This window comes from Crotalus tigris, unplaced genomic scaffold (genome assembly GCF_016545835.1).
Source record: "Crotalus tigris isolate CLP2741 ecotype Arizona unplaced genomic scaffold, ASM1654583v1 scf7180000018306.2785112, whole genome shotgun sequence".
Lineage (NCBI taxonomy): Eukaryota > Metazoa > Chordata > Lepidosauria > Squamata > Viperidae > Crotalus > Crotalus tigris.
Genome location: NW_024096934.1, coordinates 1,713,903 through 1,733,085, shown reverse-complemented (window position 1 = coordinate 1,733,085; position 19,183 = coordinate 1,713,903). Strand labels below are relative to the sequence as shown.

Genomic DNA, 19,183 nt, shown 5'->3' with positions numbered 1-19,183 from the left:
GTCAAATTTACACAAGCCCAGAACTTAAGGGAGAATTTTTATAAGATGTTTTACAGATGGCACCTTGATCCACAAAAAATGTCTCGTATGTATCCTGACTTACAGCCCAAATGTTGGAGATGTGGTTGTTTGGATGCTACTTACTATCATATTTGGTGGTTGTGTAAAAATATAAAAGCCTTTTGGATTAAGATATGGTGGAATATTCAAAGAATTTTTAGAAGGAGGGTAAAATTTACCCCACAATTGTTTTTGTTAGGTATTGTTACTGATTGTGATACTAAAGAGACCACACTGATGTTCAATTTAATTACAGCTGCAAGGTTGTTAGTAGGGCAATGTTGGAAGAAGGAATCTTTGCCTACTTTTAAGAGTGGTTTTTTAAAGTTTCTTATTTGGCGGAAATGGCAAAGATTTCAACTTTTTTGAAGGATCAATCGCAAGAGAAGTATTTTACGGTATGGAAAAAATGGATAGATTTTATACAATATAAGTTGGATATTAAAAAATATTATTTAGCTTTCCAATAACTTATATTTAAAATTTAAAATATCTTATAGATTTTATCCTTTTTTTCATTTTTATCTTTTATTTTTATTATACTTTCTTTTATCTTTATCTTTTTTCCTTTTCTTTATTCTTTTTCCTTTCAAGTATCTTTCTTTTGGTATTTATGTTTTTTTATACATATATTATTGTTAATTATCTTATAATTTGTTCAATTAATGTATTTAGACTTATTTATGGTTTATATCTTTTTTTAAGATTTTTTGAAGAAATTTTAATTAAGCCTATGTTCAGCTCTGGGAAGGTCGGGGGAGGGAATGGGAGGGTTGGGGAGGGTTGTTTTGTTTTTGTAAAATTTCAAAAAATTCAATAAAATAATAATAATAATAAAATATGAACTTTATTTTAGGTTACAAATGAGATCAAATCTTTTTTCCCCTTCTCTTTTCTTTCTTCTTCCATTTCAATTTCTTAAAAATAACCTTTTAACATATTTTATGCATTCATTTATCTCCTGGGCACTATAGTTCTTTTGTCTCTGCTTAATATAAACTTAATAGGATCATCATACTAATCATAATAATATATTATTACTGCACTGTACAATTTACACTATGAAAGAAGACTTTGAAACTGTTGGCTTTTTATCAATAAAAAAATTAAGCAAGTACAAAAGAGAGGGAAGCACAAAGTGTCAACTTCTGCTATATGTAGATGATATCAATTAGCCAGAAACGTCCATTCCTAATTTGATTTCATTAATAAATGAATTCAATTAACTGTTATCATGGGGAGAGGTAAAAAAAATCAAGGTGGCTGGTGCAGTCATATATTTAAAGCTGCACCCCTTTCATTATATCTATTCCATATACATTTAAAAGGGGGCAGGACTTTGATTGTACAGTCATGCCCACCATGTTAACTTTTCTGATCCTTTGGCGAAGAGCAAATCAGAAAATCTGATTGGATCTTAGCAATAATACTGATATGAATAGAGACCAGCCATTTCTAATATCTTCACTTCAAACGTTCTTGTGTTCCTCTAAATTTGTGCAACACCCCCCTCACAAATTAAACTAACAATTTCTTTGGGATGGGGTGGATAAGAATTAAATCTGGGGAATCAAACTCAGAAAGCCAAACCAATAACCAAAGCTCACTACCGTATTTATTGTAATAGTACACACTGGAGGAATTGATTCCAAACAACAGGGTAGAGAGCTGCTGAAGAAGACAAAAGGATGAACTTGTGTTTAAACATTTCAGAAAGGAAAGGAAAATGAAAGAGTAGTTTCATAGAGGCAGCGAGGATCGTGTCCAGAGAAATACATATCATTGAAAAGATTAGAATGTACAATAATTCTCCAGTCAGTCTTACAGCTTTTAAACCAGTGGTTCTCAACCTTTTTAATGCCGTGACCCCCAACCGGTCGTAAGTCGAGGACTACCCAACCGGTCGTAAGTCGAAGACTACCCAACCGGTCGTAAGCTGAGGACTTTCCCTGCCCGGGAGCGCCGCACATGCATAGTGCCGTCCCCTGCGCCGGCCGAGGCATAGCTGGCAAGGGGCAGCGATGGCGCAGGGCGACCACCGGCTGGGCCACCAGCTGGCCCAGCCCAAGGGAGGTAAGGCACCCACCAGGCCCCACGCGCGCCAGCAACCCTCCCTGCTCCTGCCGGCCTCCCACCTCCCACCCCTGGCCCTCTTTTACTTACATTTTTAGTAGTTGCTCAGCAGGGAGGGGTGGAAACTTCCAGACAGCTTGCCTTCGCTGAAGACAACTTGCAGCACCGTTTGCAGAATGGGACTTTTGGCGGGCTCAGCAGGGCAGAGACAGCCTGGACAATTCCTATTGGCTTTTGAAAGCCAATAGAATTAGACTCTATTCAAGAGAGTCTATTCTATTGGCTTTCAAAAGCCAATAGAATAAAAGGGAGTAGCATAGCTAAGGAAAAGGGGGAAAAAATGGCGGACTGCATTGTTTGGTGACCCCCGTGAAATGGTTGTTCGACCCCAAATGGGGACCCGATCCACAGGTTGAGAACCGCTGTTTTAAATAAACAAGCAAACAGTCTCATTAGCACTGACAGGGCAAGTCATTAGAATATAAACTGAGAGCAAACCCCACTTCCTACTAGCAATGATGATGTTACCTAGTTTGGGTGAAGAAACATCTGCAAGAAAACAACCAAGCTCAGAAAGCACCAAGGATAACTCATTACAATAGTTTAGTAAAATGATTTTGGCTTAATGTGAACAAGCAGGGTCCCAAAATTAGGGGAATCTGAATCCAGAAGTTGAACTAAGACAGCTTTTCTTCCTAGCTTTCCCGTCATTGGGTTCAATGCTCAGAGATTGCCTGGACAAGTCCCTGCAGTTTCCTTGACAAGGTTTTTCAGATGTGGTTTGCCATTTGCCTTCTCCCTAGGGTTGAGAGAAAGTGATTGGCCCAAAATCACCCAGCTGGCTTTATGCCTAAGGTGGAACTAAATCTCATAATCTCCCAGTTTCTTGCCTGATGCCTTAATTACTACATTAAACTTGCTCTTGGCAGGAAAAAATACTGATTTGGGGAATGTCAAAATTAAATTGTAAGGGCAAGTTTTGTTTGGAGAGAACTCCAAGAGATGAAGTCCAACAAACATGGAAGATGGAAAGTTGGAGAAAGTTTAGAGGGTCATCTGCTAATGGTCAAGATCTCTCAAACAACAGAAAAGGAGAAGTTATAGCACTAGCACTTAGACCTTTATACTGCTTCACAGTGTTTTACAGCCCTCTCTAAGTGATTTACAGAGTCAGCATATTGCCCCCAACAATCTGAGTCCTTATTTTACTGACCTCGGAAGGATGGGAGGCTGAGTCAACCTTGAGCGGGTGAGGATCGAACTCCCGGCAGTCGGCAGAATTAGCCTGCAATACTTAATTCTAACCACTGCGCCACCACAGGTCTTATACCTTGATGCTACTTTTTAAAAAACTCCGCTGCAAATATGCTGATGGTCACAAATAATATGGCCACTATTAGTTTTCTTTAAACAGTTTTAAAATATATACAGGTAGTCCTCAAGTTACTGTATGTCCACAATTGAGTCCAAAATTTCTGTTGCTAAGGGAGACAATTGTTAAGAGGGGTTTTCCTCGTTTTATCACCTTCCTTGCCACAGTTGTTAAGTGAATCACTACAGTTGTTAAGTTAGTAACATGGTTATAAAATGAATCTGGCTTCCCCATTGACTTTTGCTTGTCAAAAGGTCGCCAAAGTTGATCACAGGACTCGGGGACACTGCAACCGTCATAAATATGAGCCAGTTGCCAAGCGTCCGAATTTTGATTGGGTGACCATGGGGATGCTGCAATGTTCATAAGTGTGGATAACAATCACTTTTTTCAGATCACGGGGATGCTGCAACAGTTGTAAGTAAGTTGTAAGCAACTTCAAATGGTCACTAAACAATAGATGTAAGTTGAGAAAATGTGGAACTGATTTTTTTTAAAAAAATTGTCTAATACTAGCTTTATAATAAAGACCTTGGAGACTACAGGAAGGAATTGTGCTCTAGGGTCCACCTTGTACAAAGAAATACACAAACTTTTTGGCTCTCTTGTGGCAGAAATAATATATCCCTAGAAATTAATGACTGTCAAATCTTAAGGCAGATGCAAGAAAGGAACACATTATCCACCTTTTCCTTTATGCCTACCTAAGTTGGTTGCTTCCCTCTCAAATCCTCCTTATAAGTATGAGGAAGAAGTTGGAGCAAGAGATTGATTGAGTTTCAAGGGCTGAATTCAGGTCTTCTGAAAAATCTTCCAATGATACACCCAACTCAGTCCCCAAAATAATTTGCTTCGTTTTCTTTATTTTCCCAGTTTTCATCACAGCAGTTTCCATCATTTGACTGCCTTTAGCTGACCTGTATATTACAAGTAAATATTTGATAATTTCTATCTCAGATAAACTTTTCTGATAAAAGGACCAGAAATGTGACATGTTCTCCAAGAAGATTCTCCATCATCTACAGACACATGAAGAAGGGCATGAAATTGGCTTTAAATTCAGAACTCAGCATATTTATTTTACTAAGTGTGTACTAACATAGTGGGAGAAAGTATGGACTGCTAAACAGAGCACTCACTGATAGTTCTGTGCTCTCCCCTTTCCAAAAATGCATCCTTGTTCCCAACTAATTTTATCTAAAATTACAAACTACCATTGCAAACAAGGTCACGTTTTGTCATCAGTTCCTACTTATGGTAACTGAGAGATTCTCCTGCATTGTGAACAATCCACTAGTTCAATTCTGCACTTAGTGCAACTGCCCTTGTTTATAACTCTAATATTCCAGAATTAATACAGCCATGTTTTCTTCATCTTTCTATTGTGCAATTCCATAGGCAGGATTGTTTGCACTGTATTGAAATAGTTAACTCTCAGCAAGAGTAATTCTTCAGCAAATAGCTGAAGATCTTGAATATCTGCAGAATGTTGATTACTTCCACCAGCTCCAAGCTAGTATGCTGCTTCTAAAAAAAACTTTGTGTCATTATCTCCAGTATCAGAGACCAGGAGGAATTCTTACATAAATCACTTAGGAAAGAAACTGTTTATTTGAGCTTGTGCCTAGTGGACTTGATTGGTGTCTCATGCAATCTTGAGCTGGATGCTGACCTAGAAGCTGAGACCAAAACCCCTTAAGATGGAAGTGTCATGCATGAGAGTTTCTTGGGGTGTCAATTCTAGATGATGTGGCTCTCCTCCCATGATCAGCCATTGTGATTGGTGGACTGATAGTCTCAAAATTGAGTTACTCTAGAGTATATAATGTCAACCTGCTCTTTGGAATGATTCCTAAGATAAACTGGGGTGAGACTGACCATATTACTGACTCAGAAGCCTTAATCTACAATGGATTTGCCCAGCAATTTGAACTAACTACCATTCTATCAGGATCAAGAAACTTATATTCATAGAAAAGTAAGTAAATTTGGGCTGTTGGGTAAGTAAAGTATTTTTTTTACTAAAAGTTTTAGAAATTTTTTACAGTATATGACCCAATTCCTTCCCCCCCCCCACTTCCCGGAGCTGATTACAGGGTTACAAATAAGCAATCATAATCTAACTGACATTACCCAACTCTACTAACAATCAAATCCATAACATACTTTAACTCCTTTTCAAAATAAATATTAACAAATTGAAAACCAAAAATAATAATATAATTAAACAATAATACTAAAAATAATATAAATTCAATCATATTAAACTATTAAAAATAATCGAAAATTTACTCATAAGCTAAATAATACTTTTTAGTCTCATATTTATTCTGGATATAATCTATCCATCTTCTCCAAACCAAAATATATCTAAGTAAAGTATTTTTTTAGTGGGCTTCATTCCCGGTCACTTCATGGACATGTTCCTTTGGTAACTTTGAGTTAAACAGAATAGGAATAGGAATAGGAGTAAATAAGAATAAGAAGAGAAGAGTTGGAAAGGACCTTGAAGGTCTTCTAGTCAAACCACCTGCTCAAGCAGGAAACCCTATACCATTTCAGACAAATGGTTGTCTAATCTCTTCTTAAAAACCTCAGGTGTTGCAGCACCCACAACTTTTGGAAGTAAGTCATTCCACTGATTAATTGTTCTCACTGCCAGGAAATTTCTCCTTAGTTCTAGGTTGCTTCTATCCTTGGATATTTTCCATCCATTGCTTCTTGTCCTGCCTTCAGGTGATTTGGAGAATAGGTTGACCCCCCTCTACTTTATGGCAGCCCCTTAGATAATGGAACACTGCTTTCATGTAACCCCTAGTCCTTCTTTTCATTAAACTAGACATACCTAATTCCTGCAACTGTTCTTCATGTGGTTTGTGTGGTCTTTAGTATTTTAGAACATTTATTTGCTAAGTTCCATTGTTTTATTATTTGACAGTATTTATCACAAACAATGTCAGATCATACAAAAGAGAAGTAGCACAGAAACAAGTTAACCTAAATAGAATAATGAGTTATCAAAATTAGTTAAGCAGGTTATGGAAAGCAAGTGTTCTTGTTGCTTTTTTAATTTTTTTTTCCACTGGCACACAAAGATAGACACCCACATATACAAAAACAGTCAGAAATAATTCAGGAGCATCAGTAGATGTTTCCATCTGTGGTATAGGAATAATCTTATCCTTAAAGCAGCTTATGGATAACTTGCTATTTTTCCCACTCTGTCCCTCACTGAAGCAATGAATCCACTTTCGACACATCTAAAAATCCTGGCTGAGGACAGATCAGTCTGGAAAGAATCTATCTATCTGGTCTCTAAGAATCAGCACTGAGCTGATGGCACTTAATCAACCAGAGACTGTGTGATCAAGTGCTAGAATCTGGAAGTGGCTAAGTCTTCCAGTTTCTAAGACTTTGACAGCTGAATGGGATGGAAGGCTGTTTTTTTCCTTCCTGTATAGAAAAAAAAAGGATTTCTTGATGTAGTTCCTATTCACCATGTTATGATTCCTAGTATAGAACTAGAAAAATGAGGAGTGATTATGACAGTCATAAAAATGAAACTGAGGGACGTCAGACTAAGAGTCAGAAAGAAAAAAGTTTAGTAGATCACAGAAAAAGAGAAACACAAACAGAAATTCAAGTTATTTCTTTTTCCATAAGAACCTTCCTTGACAATATTCCATTTCCTTTCTGAAGAAAAAAAATCTCCTGTGAGACGCTTTCATTGAGAAGAATCTCTTCAAACATGCTGGCATGTAGACCTGACTGCTTGAAGAATTATTTCAAACGATACGAAGATTGAAGCATGTCCTTGAAAGTTCTTGAAAGGAGCCATACAATGGTAAATAGGCAGGTGCCATCATTTTAAACCCATCTTTAAATATCCACCTGAGATTTTTTAAAAAACTACTATCTCCAGAAAGCAGGTAGATACTGCTGTGTGATATTTGAAGTGATTTGATTGTTAATGGAAAAGATTAGCATTGAGACCATCTATTATTCTTCTACAGATCTAAGATGGAAAATGGAACTCATTCAGCAGTAACTGAATTTATCCTCCAGGGATTAACATCAACCTGGCAGATACAGCTATTCTTTGGTGTTGTGCTGCTGCTCTTCTATATCATACTCCTCCCTGTGAATATTCTTATAATTGTGACAATTTTAAAGAATCCATCTTTGAAATCCCCCATGTTTTTCTTTTTGGCTAACCTGGCCTTTCTGGACATCATCTATAGCTTTGTCACCCATCCAAAGCTTTTTCTCAACATCATTTTTGATTGCAGAACAATCTCTTACTTAGGCTGTATCGGTCAGATATTTTTCATTCATTTTCTGGGAGGAGCTGAGATGTTTCTCCTCATTGCCATGGCAGTTGACCGGTATGTAGCCATCTGCCATCCATTGCACTATGCCACAGTGGTAACCAGAGTCACCTGCTGGGCTATGGTAGTAGCTTCATGGCTTGGAGGTTTCATACATTCCATCATCCAGGTCATTCTCATAATTCAACTTCCATTCTGTGGCCCCAATGAGTTGAATAACGTCTTTTGTGATGTCATCCAGATCATCCGGTTGGCTTGCACCAATACCTACACTCTAGAATTCCTCATGTTTGCTAGCAGTGGCCTAATGAGTGTTGCATGCTGCCTCTTCCTCCTCATGTCCTATGGGGCCCTGTTGTTGAAAGTAAGAATGGACTCCGGTCCAAGGAAAAGCAAAGTCTTTTCTACCTGCCTCACTCACATCATCGTCATCATCATTATGTTCGGTCCAGCCATGTATATCTACTGCCACCCTTTCCAAGAATACTCTTTCGACAAAGTGGTAGCCTTTTTTCACACTGTGGTCTTCCCTTTGATGAACCCTGTTATCTACACCTTGAAGAACAAGGAGATCCAAGCTGCCATGTGGAGACTGATCAACAATATTAGTTTTATTTATTAAATGAATGCATTTAATGCATTTCATGTATTTCATTAATACATTAATACATTTCGAGGTCTTTCAAAGGGAAATATTATTCAGTGTTGTATTTTTTGGTTATTAATTATGGTTTTGGATTTTGCCCTTGAACAGCAGAATCTGTTTGGTTGTTTTAAAAAAGTCCATCAACAATTCTACCAATCAGAACAGAGGAAACCTGCTTCGGGTCTATTTATTTAGCCAGACTTGGACAAACCAAATCTCACAAAACTTTTTGGTTCTAGAAGTTCCTCTTTGGGAAAAAAGAAATGGCTGTAAATTAGTCCTGATGATGTTGCCTAGTTGGATAATGAAATGTCTGCAAGAAAACATCCAAGCTCAGAGAGCACCAAGGACCTTTCATTTCAATCCTGAGCTAGAAATATTCTCCATTATTGATAATGATGCCAATAAGAATTCCTCAGTGGTTCAGCAGGACAAGAGAACATAAAAGAAATACACACAGGTAGTCCTCATTTAATAAGTGTATTCTGTTCCAAACTGAACAGGTTGCTTTGTGTACAGTCCTAACAGATAGATAACTCAGAAGAATAAACAGAAATATAGCTTTTATTCTGGGAATTCTAGACAATGACTTACAGTCACTTGGAGATACATCCAGAAGCACATGTTTGCAATATTGGTTTATTCCCCAGGTAAATTGACATTGGATTTTCCCCTCTTCTCTTCTTGCGCGTTACATGTTGGCAAGGATCTCCTAACCGTGTGGCTAGGAATCATGCAGCTGGTGAACAAAGGATCCCATCTGGCTTGTGTCCAGGAAGTCTCTCAATGACCTTTGATACTCCTCCCACTGACCCATCAACATATGTAGCATTTAACCCAATAACTGCCAGACACTCCAACACACTGATACCTGCTCTCTATTTAGGGCTACATAGAGCTGTACGGTCCATGGAGCTATACGTTCCAGAATAAAGTGGTTGCATAACAACCATTTAAAGTAACAATTGACTCATAAAAAGTTACTTATGAACTCTCCTTGAAGCTACGACTGTTTCACACAGACCCCGCAATCATGTGATTACATTTCAGGCCCTAACAACCAGTTTGCATTCGGGACCAGTTGCATTGGTGACCAGTTGTGGTCACCTGACCCTGATTTGTGAGGTTTTTTGCTGTTTTCCAGCAGAAAAGGGCAAAATGCTTATTAGGTATGCTGGATTCGCTTAATAACCATGTGACTCCAGCTACACTGACTAGTTTAATAACTTTTGTAAAAAACAAAAGTCATAAAATCAAGTCAGGTCATGTAGTGACCTTCTTAACAACCAAAATGACTTATGACCAAATGTTCAGGCTCAGTTGTGGTCATAAGTCAAGATCTACCTTTATCACAGTTCAATGATTACATGCAATCAATCTTTCAATATAACAACCCTGCAGAATATCCCTAGAACGTATGAGAGCAATGACCTCTGCCTAGTTATCTTTGATATCTGTTCATAAGTAGTTTCTTTGATAAGAAGTATTCATATGGGAATAATAAGCTTTGAAAATCTGCCCTGAAATCAGACAGTCAGGCAGTCCAACCCTTTAGATCAGTGGTTCTCAACCTTTTTAATGCTGCGACGCCCAACCGGTCATAAGTCGAGGACTACCCAACCGGTCGTAAGTCAAGGAGTACCCAACCGGTCGTAAGTCGAGGACTTTCCCTGCCCGGGAGCACCGCGCATGCATGGTGCCGCCCCCTGCGCCGGCCGAGGCGTAGCTGGCAAGTGGCAGAGACGGCGCAGGCTGACCATTGGCTGGGCCATCAGCTGGCCCAGCCCAAGAGAGGTAAGGCACCTGCCAGGCCCCACGCGCGCCAGCAACCCTCCCTGGGCCCGCCGGCCTCCCACCTCCCACCCCTGGCCCTTTTATTTACATTTTTAGTAGTTGCTCAGCAGGGAGGGGTGGAAACTTCCAGACAGCTCGCCTTCGCTGCAGACAACTTGCAGCACCATTTGCAGACTGGGGCTTTTGGCGGGCTCAGCAGGGCAGAGACAGCCTGGACAATTCCTATTGGCTTTTGAAAGCCAATAGAATTAGACTCTGTTCAAGAGGGTCTATTCTATTGGCTTTCAAAAGCCAATAGAATAAAAGGGAGTAGCACAGCTAAGGAAAAGAGGGAAAAAATGGTGGACTGTGTTGTTTGGCGACCCCCGTGAAATGGTTGTTCGACCCCAAATGGGGTCCCGACCCACAGGTTGAGAACCACTGCTTTAGATAGAAATTTGGACAAATCAGGTTTAGGTCATATTAGGAGTGAAATCCACACACACATTGAGAAAAGGAGGCTGGCAAATAACTGGGTGGCCATATCTTGATAAAGGTAAAATAAAGTGTTCCCCTGTCTAGTCATGTCTGACTTTAGGGGGTAATTCTCATCTCCGTTTCTTAGCCAAGGGAGTCATTATTGTCCAAAGATATTTCCATGATCAGCCTGGCTATATGCCAAACACACATGGAACACTGTTACCTTCCTGCTGAAGTGGTACCTATTTATCTACTTGCATTTGCATTTTGAACTGCTAGGTGGGCATGAGCTGAAGCAAGTTGCAGGAGCTGCTCCCATTGCATGGTGTTCAGGTCTGAAACTCAGACTCTCAACTTTCCAGCTGACAAGCTCAGCATCTTATATCACCGAGCCATCATGCTCCAATCATATCTTGGTATTCAATTTCTGTCTACAAACATGCATCATTATCATCATGCTTGTTGAAGCAAGCATCTTCTTGATTGGACTATCATTCCCATCACCCATGTGCACTGCACAAAGAGATGATGACTTTAATTAACACTTTGAAAGGTACCAGCTTGGAAAAAATCAGATCTAGTGAATAAATTTAACGGAGAACAAGTTTTCAAAACTATTTGCTTGGAATTCCTTTTTTTTTTTTAAATAAGGACCCTGGAGAGAAGTTGAAGAATCTTACATTAGGGATCAGTTTCTCCAGGGAAAGCCAGAATCTTTTGGCTGTCTGATGACACACATTTGTAGAAATGCATGAGTGTCAGGACTTAAATGCAAGGAATGAAGAACGTAGCTACTCACCCTTCTCTTTTCTTCCCTTCTCTGTAATTCCCCCTTTCCCATCACATAACCTTCTTAATAGGCCTGGGAAGAAGAGTGAATTAGAGGCTAATGGAAGGCCAGAGTAAACGTTTGAAGGGTTGTGTTCAATTCTTCTAAAAATTCTTTCATTATGGCTCCAAAACTATGCTTAAATTTAAGTTTTGTTTTGAATTTTCCCCTGGTCCCATCCCAGCAATATCTACCTAATCATCAGCATTGCTTCTAACTTATTTGAAGTTTACAAAGAAATATGTGCTGTTTTCTACTTAGCATATGTATTTTGTGAGACAGATATGCAAAGGAGAGAGAACAACTTATATTCTGCATGATGTGAAATCCCACCAATATTCTGATTTTTTTTCTAAAATAGATTTGCTTCATTTTTGCCAGTCCTCATATAACTAGATAGATGGGGCTCATGAATATTTTTACAGGGTGGAAGCATGAAATTGATTTGGGTTCAGTGTATGTGTTTTAGTGAAATATATGCAACTAGTGGAAATAAAAAGGCACTGATAAATTAGAAGGATTTTTGAACTTCGCTCATTTCTGAGAATGTTCTCTCATTCCCCACTAACTCCATCCTCAAGGATCCCCCTCTCCAAATGCCATTTTTGCATCTCAGTCTACTTAATCCAGTTCCTTTGCAAATCTCATTTCAAGCCTTGACAGAGAAGGAGAGCAAAAGTGAGAAGAATCACATCTTGCCATTATTCTTCATTGATGGTCAAGTGTTCAAGATTGCCAAGATTGCAAATTTAATAGCAAGAGAGAGCAAACTAACACTCTTCTATTACTGCAATATCTTTTGGAAATATAAATCAGAGAAAATTAGAAGTTGAACTATACGGCTTGCAACCTTATTGTCCAACCTCTCATCCAATATGTTGCACAATTCCACCTTCAGAAAGGTGGATTACCTCTAGACTAAGATCCTCCCTCCCAGCAACTTCGGCTTCAAAGACTGATTCCAGGTAAGAAGGCACTGATGTGAGAGTCTCCATGAACAGCCAGATACAGTAGTAGCCCAGAGTTCTATGTTACTTTTAGAAGTCCATATGTTTTTAGCTCCAGCATCAGAGACTGCTTCCTCATAAAATGGAGACACCTGGGCTTGAAGTTACAAAAACCACCAACTTTAGATGTGGGTTTGTTTGTTTTTTCCTGAGTTCAGCCATCAGGACTGATGGATTGATTCACTGATTGATTCACTCTATGAAAAGTTGATTTTTTAAAAAAAATAATAATCCAGAAGATATCAACTGGGTCAGAATGCAGTGACAATGTTACTGGCTCAGGCACCTTAATTTGCAAGGTCCTGTGCTAACAGATCTATATAGGATGCCAATCTGTTATTGAATCTGGATCAAGAAACTCATGTTTGTAGAAAGTAGGTAAGATCTCCTTCAAGTCTCTTTTACCTCCTGGTGGCTTCACAGATATGAAGATAACAGATTTCTCCTCCACATTTAAATGAGGCAGAAGTGCTAACAAGTCTTCAGTATTTTAGGGGAACTGATGTTTTAGCTGGGATTCCTTAAAATGTCAATGTCCACCGATAACTGCCATTGCATCAGATAGTTTTATTATTTGACAGTATCAAGACAGTCATGAACGTAGTATCCAGATGAACATACATAAACTAGAAGTGTATTAACACTTAAATCAAAACTAGTGGAACAGAAAACACAAGTTTGTGCTGCTTTTTTTTTTACAATAATGGTCTTGGAAATTAAAGCAAAGCACTACATCTCATTACAGTATAGTGACTGACTTGAATAAACCTCATTCCGAAGTTTCCTAATTAAGGAACTGGGAACATCTTGGTCAATCAAAGAGTCTACCAGCAATTTTAAGAGAGGACAACAAATGGTAAGTTCTTAATTTATTTCTAGCCATCAACTCCATCCCATATCTTTTATTTTCAGTTCTTGCATGCTTCCTCCAGATTCTTCCATGCAAACCACATTTTCTAATTGCTGTTCAGAGGAGAAGACAAGGACTCACTTGACAGAACAGATCAGAGGTTTTTTTTCTCAAACAAAAGGGGTTTTTTTCACCTCTTATCTTTGAGTTGCTACCAGATCACTTTTGTTTCTGAGCCCTTAACAACTCTCAGATCCTCTCTATGGTGCAGTAGTAGGTAGGCTGTGGGACTAGGATTGTGGAGATCCAGGTTTTCCCACGGAAGATTGCTGAGTGACTTCAGATCACTTTCTCTCTGTCCCTCTCTCAACATACCTCACTGAGAACTTGGGGGGGGGGGTGGAAGAAGGGAATATTATGTATTATCCTTGCAGCTGCTAGAAAAAAGGTGGGGGGTCACATAAAGTGTTAATGCCACCTTATAATGCCTTGGTAAGATGACACTTGGAATATTACATCCAGTTTTGATTGCCATGATATAAAAAAATGTTAAGAATTCTAGAAACAGTGCAGAGAAAAGCAACAAAGATGATTAGGGGACTGGAGGATAAAGTATTTGAAGAATGGTTGCAAGAATTGGGTATGTCTTGTTCAATGAAAAGAAGGACTAGGAGAGATATGATAGCAGTATTCCAATATATCAGGAGCTGCCACAAAGAAGAGGGAGGTCAAGCTATTCTCCAAAGCATCTGAAGTTTACAAGAAACAATGGATGGAAAATAATCAAGGAGAGATCAGTCTAGAACTAAGGAAAAATTTCCTGACAGTTAGAACAATTAATCAATGGCATGGCTTGCCTCCAGGAGTTGTGGGTGCTCCAGCACTGGAGATTTTTAAGAAGAAGTTGGACAGACATTTGTCTGAAATGGTATAGGGTCTCCTGCTTGAGCAGGGCGGTGGACTTGAAGATCTTCAAGATCCTTTCCAACTCTGTTATTCTGAGTTATACAGGTAGGCTGAGAATTCAGAATCTGTTATACTTTCTCAGCAGCTGAGTGCTAAGTCCTTACAACATAGTTCCTTTGCAGCCAGTTGAGAGACTCTCACTTCTTGTCACATCCATTCAGACTCTCACGTCACAACCATTCAGAGCTTCACCTCACGTCATATCCAGTCATAGACTCTATCTATGGTACAAGTCACATTTTGTCTCAGTTGAAATCATAATGAATAATGAGCTGCTGATCTTAAAACAGAGTGATGGTAGCAGCTTTCTGTGATGAAAGATTGCTACATTGGTTACTACTGGATTTTAATCTATTTTCAAAATTCTCTCTCTCTCTCTCTCTTGATGTTACTGCCTCATGTAGAAACAGAGAAATCCTGACTTTGTTTTGGTGGGGGAGGGCACTGTAGGGCACATTTTAAATCATCTTCTCTTCTGCTTATCAATCAGACCCATTTTAGTCAGTGGGATACTCTCTAATGAACTAGACCTGTGGTTCTCAACCTTTTTAATGCCGCGACCCCAACCGGTCATAAGTTGAGGACTACCCAACCGGTCGTAAGTCAAGGAGTACCCAAACGGTCGTAAGTCGAGGACTTCCCCTGCCCGGGAGCGCCGCACATGCATGGTGCCGCCTCCTGCGCCAGCCGAGGCGTAGCTGGCAAGTGGCAGAGACGGCGCAGGCTGACCATCGGCTGGGCCACCAGCTGGCCCAGCCCAAGAGAGGTAATGCACCTGCCAGGCCCCACGCGCGCCAGCAACCCTCCCTGGGCCCGCCGGCCTCCCACCTCCCACCCCTGGCCCTTTTATTTACATTTTTAGTAGTTGCTCAGCAGGGAGGGTGGAAACTTCCAGACAGCTCGCCTTCGCTGCAGACAACTTGCAGCACCATTTGCAGACTGGGGCTTTTGGTGGGCTCAGCAGGGCAGAGACAGCCTGGACAATTCCTATTGGCTTTTGAAAGCCAATAGAATTAGACTCTGTTCAAGAGGGTCTATTCTATTGGCTTTCAAAAGCCAATAGAATAAAAGGGAGTAGCATAACTAAGGAAAAGGGGGAAAAAATGGCGGACTGCATTGTTTGGTGACCCCCGTGAAATGGTTGTTCGACCCCAAATGGGGTCCCGACCCACAGGTTGAGAACCACTGCTTTAGATAGAAATTTGGACAAATCAGGTTTAGGTCATATTAGGAGTGAAATCCACACACACATTGAGAAAAGGAGGCTGGCAAATAACTGGGTGGCCATATCTTGATAAAGGTAAAATAAAGTGTTCCCCTGTCTAGTCATGTCTGACTTTAGGGGGTAATTCTCATCTCTGTTTCTTAGCCAAGGGAGTCATTATTGTCCAAAGATATTTCCATGATCAGCCTGGCTATATGCCAAACACACATGGAACACTGTTATACAGCTAAGGAAAAGAGGGAAAAAATGGTGGACTGTGTTGTTTGGCGACCCCCATGAAATGGTCATTTGACCCCAAATGGGGTCGTGACCCACAGGTTGAGAACTGCTGAACTAGACCTTGAAAGATGCTTCACCAGGAGTAAAGGTATAACTTTATTGAGCTATTGAATCCATTTGTATACTATACCATGTTCCACATTAAAATTGCCTAATGCAATTAGATCCTACAAATATGTTGAATCAGGATTCCAGGTTAGGGGTTGCAGTTTGTCAGTTATGGAGGGTACCTGGTTTGGGGAAGCTTAAGATAAACATTTTCCTGGACAGTGAGAAGTGCTAGAAAATGTTAAAGGATCATGTTCTCTTAAAATTGACTGTGAAGTGTCTACCCATCTAATGATAGTGATGTTATCCATTCAGTCATGGCTGACTCTTGGTGATTCTATGAGATTCTCCACATCTTCTGATCTTGCACTATTTCTTTGAGTTATTCTATGCTCTGATAGCTTGTTAGCTTTGATAGTGTTAGCTTTGATAGTGTCCAGCCACAATGTTTTTTGATGGCCTTTACCATTAACTCTTCCAAACATAATAGCTTTTTCCAGTGAATTCCCCTGCACGACATGGCCAAAGTAAGTGATTTTGCAGGTTTATGATTTTGCCTTCTAGTGACACACCTGGTGTTATGCATCCCAGTACTTGATTGTTAGCCACCTTTGCTATCCAACAATGCAACTAAAAAGGGTAGGAGCTGATCAGGCTACACTGGAGGGAGGGGTCAAATGCATCATCAGTCATAAGTTCCTGCACACCCACAAGAGATCTTAGTCCAGCTCACCTTGAATGCCTTTCTTAACTCCCGCTAATTTCCCTTGACCATTAGTAGCTCAGATTCTTGTAGAGAGCTTAAGCTTTCAATAAATCTTTAAACTTATTTGAACTGCCCGAATCTCCTGATTTCCCTGATATTTGTCAGATGGCAATAACAGGGTAGCACAATAAAGGTAGGAACAACAATCCATATGGTCAATAAGAGTGAAAATAGAAATCTAATTGTCTTGTAAGGCAGGATTTAGCCTTTCTGGTTGGTTATCTTAGACTCTGAAATCCAGAATATCTGGAAGGATCCAGTCTGCTAATAACTATTTCAGATTAGATTTCCTCCTAAGCAAATATTAATGAATGGCTCCTAGGAAAACAGATGGTCCAGACAGACTCTGAGATCCAACTGGGATTAAAAACCTACTGTCCCCAGGACTACTAGATCCATTGCTGTGATATATTTGGAATTGCATAAAGGTTAAATGGAAATAAATTAACACTGATTCCCTATAATTTATATTCCTTTATAGGTATAAGGATGAAAAATGAAACTTATTCACTAGTGACTGAATTTGTCCTCCAGGGATTATCACAAATCTGGGAATTTCGGCTATTATTTTGTGTTCTTCTGCTGCTCTTCTGTATCACCATTCTTCCTGGGAATATCCTCATTGTTGTGACAATTCTGCAGAATCCCTCTCTGGAATCTCCCATGTTTTTCTTCTTGGCCAACCTGGCCTTGATTGATATCTTTTACAGCTGTGTCACCCATCCAAAGCTCCTCCTCAACATCTTTTTTGGTTGCATCACAATCTCCTATTTAGGCTGTATCACTCAGATATTTTTCATTCATTTTCTAGGAGGAGCTGAGATGTTTCTCCTCTTTGCCATGGCTATTGACAGGTATGTAGCCATCTGCCATCCATTGCATTATACAATGGTAGTAACCAGGGTCATTTGTTGGGCTATGGTAGTAATTTCATGGCTTGGAGGATTCATACATTCCATCATCCAGGTTATTGTCATCATTTTACTTCCGTTTTGTGGTCCCAATGAGTTGGATAACTTCTTTTGTGATATCACCCAGATTATCAGATTAGCTTGTGCCAACATCTACACTCTAGAATTTGTCATGTTTTTTAGCAGTGGTATACCAAGCATTGTATGTTTCATTCTCCTTCTTATATCCTATGTGGCACTGCTGATGAAAGTGAGGATGGGCTCCAGTATAGGAAAAACGAAAGCCTCTTCTATCTGCATCACTCACATTATTATCATCTTCATCATGTTTGGTCCAGCCATCTACATCTACTGCCACCCTTTCCGAGACTACCCACTGGACAAAGTGGTGGCCTTTTTCCATGCTATGGTCTTCCCCTTAATGAACCCTGTGATCTACACCTTGAGAAACAAGGAGATCCAAACTGCTATGCGGAGACTACTCGTGAATATTAAAACTAGCAGATGAATAGCAATAGCAATGGCATTTAGGCTTATATACCATTTCACAGTGCTTTAAAGCCCTCTCTAAGCAGTTTAAAGAATGAGCATATTTTCCCCAACAATCTGGGTCCTCACTTTACCCACTTTGGAAGAATGGAAGGCTGAGTCAGCCACAACAAGATTGTTTGTTAATTTTTTCCCAGGAAGATTTTAAGTTGAAAAAAAGAAAAAATGGAGTTGAAAGGCTTTATATGTTTCCTTATTCTCAGTTGACAAAAAGATTTAACCTTGATAGAAGAATTATGAGTCTGAAAATGGTAAGATTGAATTAGATGTGGAACTGTGTAGAAATGATATATATATTACTGCTAATATGTATAAACTTTTATTGAATGATTCCACAATAGGTTCAGTGTGGCATTTTTGTTAATTAATTCTAGTTTCCTGGGATGGTACTATATAACAAAACAGAAAAATTAAACTAACCATGTGTAGTGGGACAGTCTGAATTATATAAAACCAGGCACATCATTAGAAGACAACATGATAACATAGTGTCTCCATCATCACCTTTTGCATGTAGCAGCAATATCACTCTGGATAGTGAGACAGGTGGTATATAAATTAAATAAATAAATAAATACGAGACATGTTCCTGGGGACTGTTTTAAGGAGCAGGGCTCTTGATGGAAATAGACTTTCTGAAGCCAGCACCCTCTTGATTGATTGGATGGTAATTCCCATCATCCCACCATTACCTGAATAGATGGGCTCTGTGATTTAAGACACCTACAGAGTAGGTTTGCTTGGGAAAATCCTGTCAAAGAATAAACTTAATGCAGAATTGCTTTCAAAAATGTTTGTCTAGAGTGAACTTTTTAATAAGGTCCTTGGAGACCAGCGGAAGGAATCATACACAAGGGCCCGGTTTATCCAGGGATACCCACAATCTTCTAGCTTGCTCAAAGAAGAAGTATTATACTTGTGGAGATCAATACTTACTTGATAGTTGATTGATTATGTGGCCATCTTACCTATCCTCCCCTTTCCTCCCTTCCTCTAAGGCATCCAACTGTCCATCTCATTC

At 39.5% G+C, this 19,183-nt stretch overlaps 2 protein-coding genes across 3 annotated transcripts; both read left to right on the top strand.

Moving 5' to 3' along the window:
• Window positions 1-4,142: 4,142 nt before the first annotated feature.
• Window positions 4,143-9,014, top strand: LOC120310998 (olfactory receptor 4N2-like). 2 transcript variants are annotated; one of them, XM_039350061.1, is made up of 3 exons: window positions 4,143-5,483; window positions 7,205-7,349; window positions 7,519-9,014. In XM_039350061.1, exon 3 carries the CDS (start codon window positions 7,526-7,528, stop codon window positions 8,453-8,455), a length of 930 nt encoding a protein of 309 aa, XP_039205995.1. In that variant the 5' UTR covers window positions 4,143-5,483; window positions 7,205-7,349; window positions 7,519-7,525; the 3' UTR covers window positions 8,456-9,014. The 2 variants fall into 2 exon arrangements, with proteins under 2 accessions (XP_039205995.1, XP_039205996.1); XM_039350062.1 differs by lacking the exon at window positions 7,205-7,349.
• A 2,523-nt stretch (window positions 9,015-11,537) lies between these two features.
• LOC120310997 (olfactory receptor 4N5-like) lies at window positions 11,538-18,953 on the top strand. The gene is made up of 3 exons (XM_039350060.1): window positions 11,538-12,526; window positions 13,314-13,424; window positions 17,184-18,953. Exon 3 carries the CDS (start codon window positions 17,192-17,194, stop codon window positions 18,119-18,121), a length of 930 nt encoding a protein of 309 aa, XP_039205994.1. The 5' UTR covers window positions 11,538-12,526; window positions 13,314-13,424; window positions 17,184-17,191; the 3' UTR covers window positions 18,122-18,953.
• The last annotated feature ends 230 nt before the right edge of the window (window positions 18,954-19,183 follow it).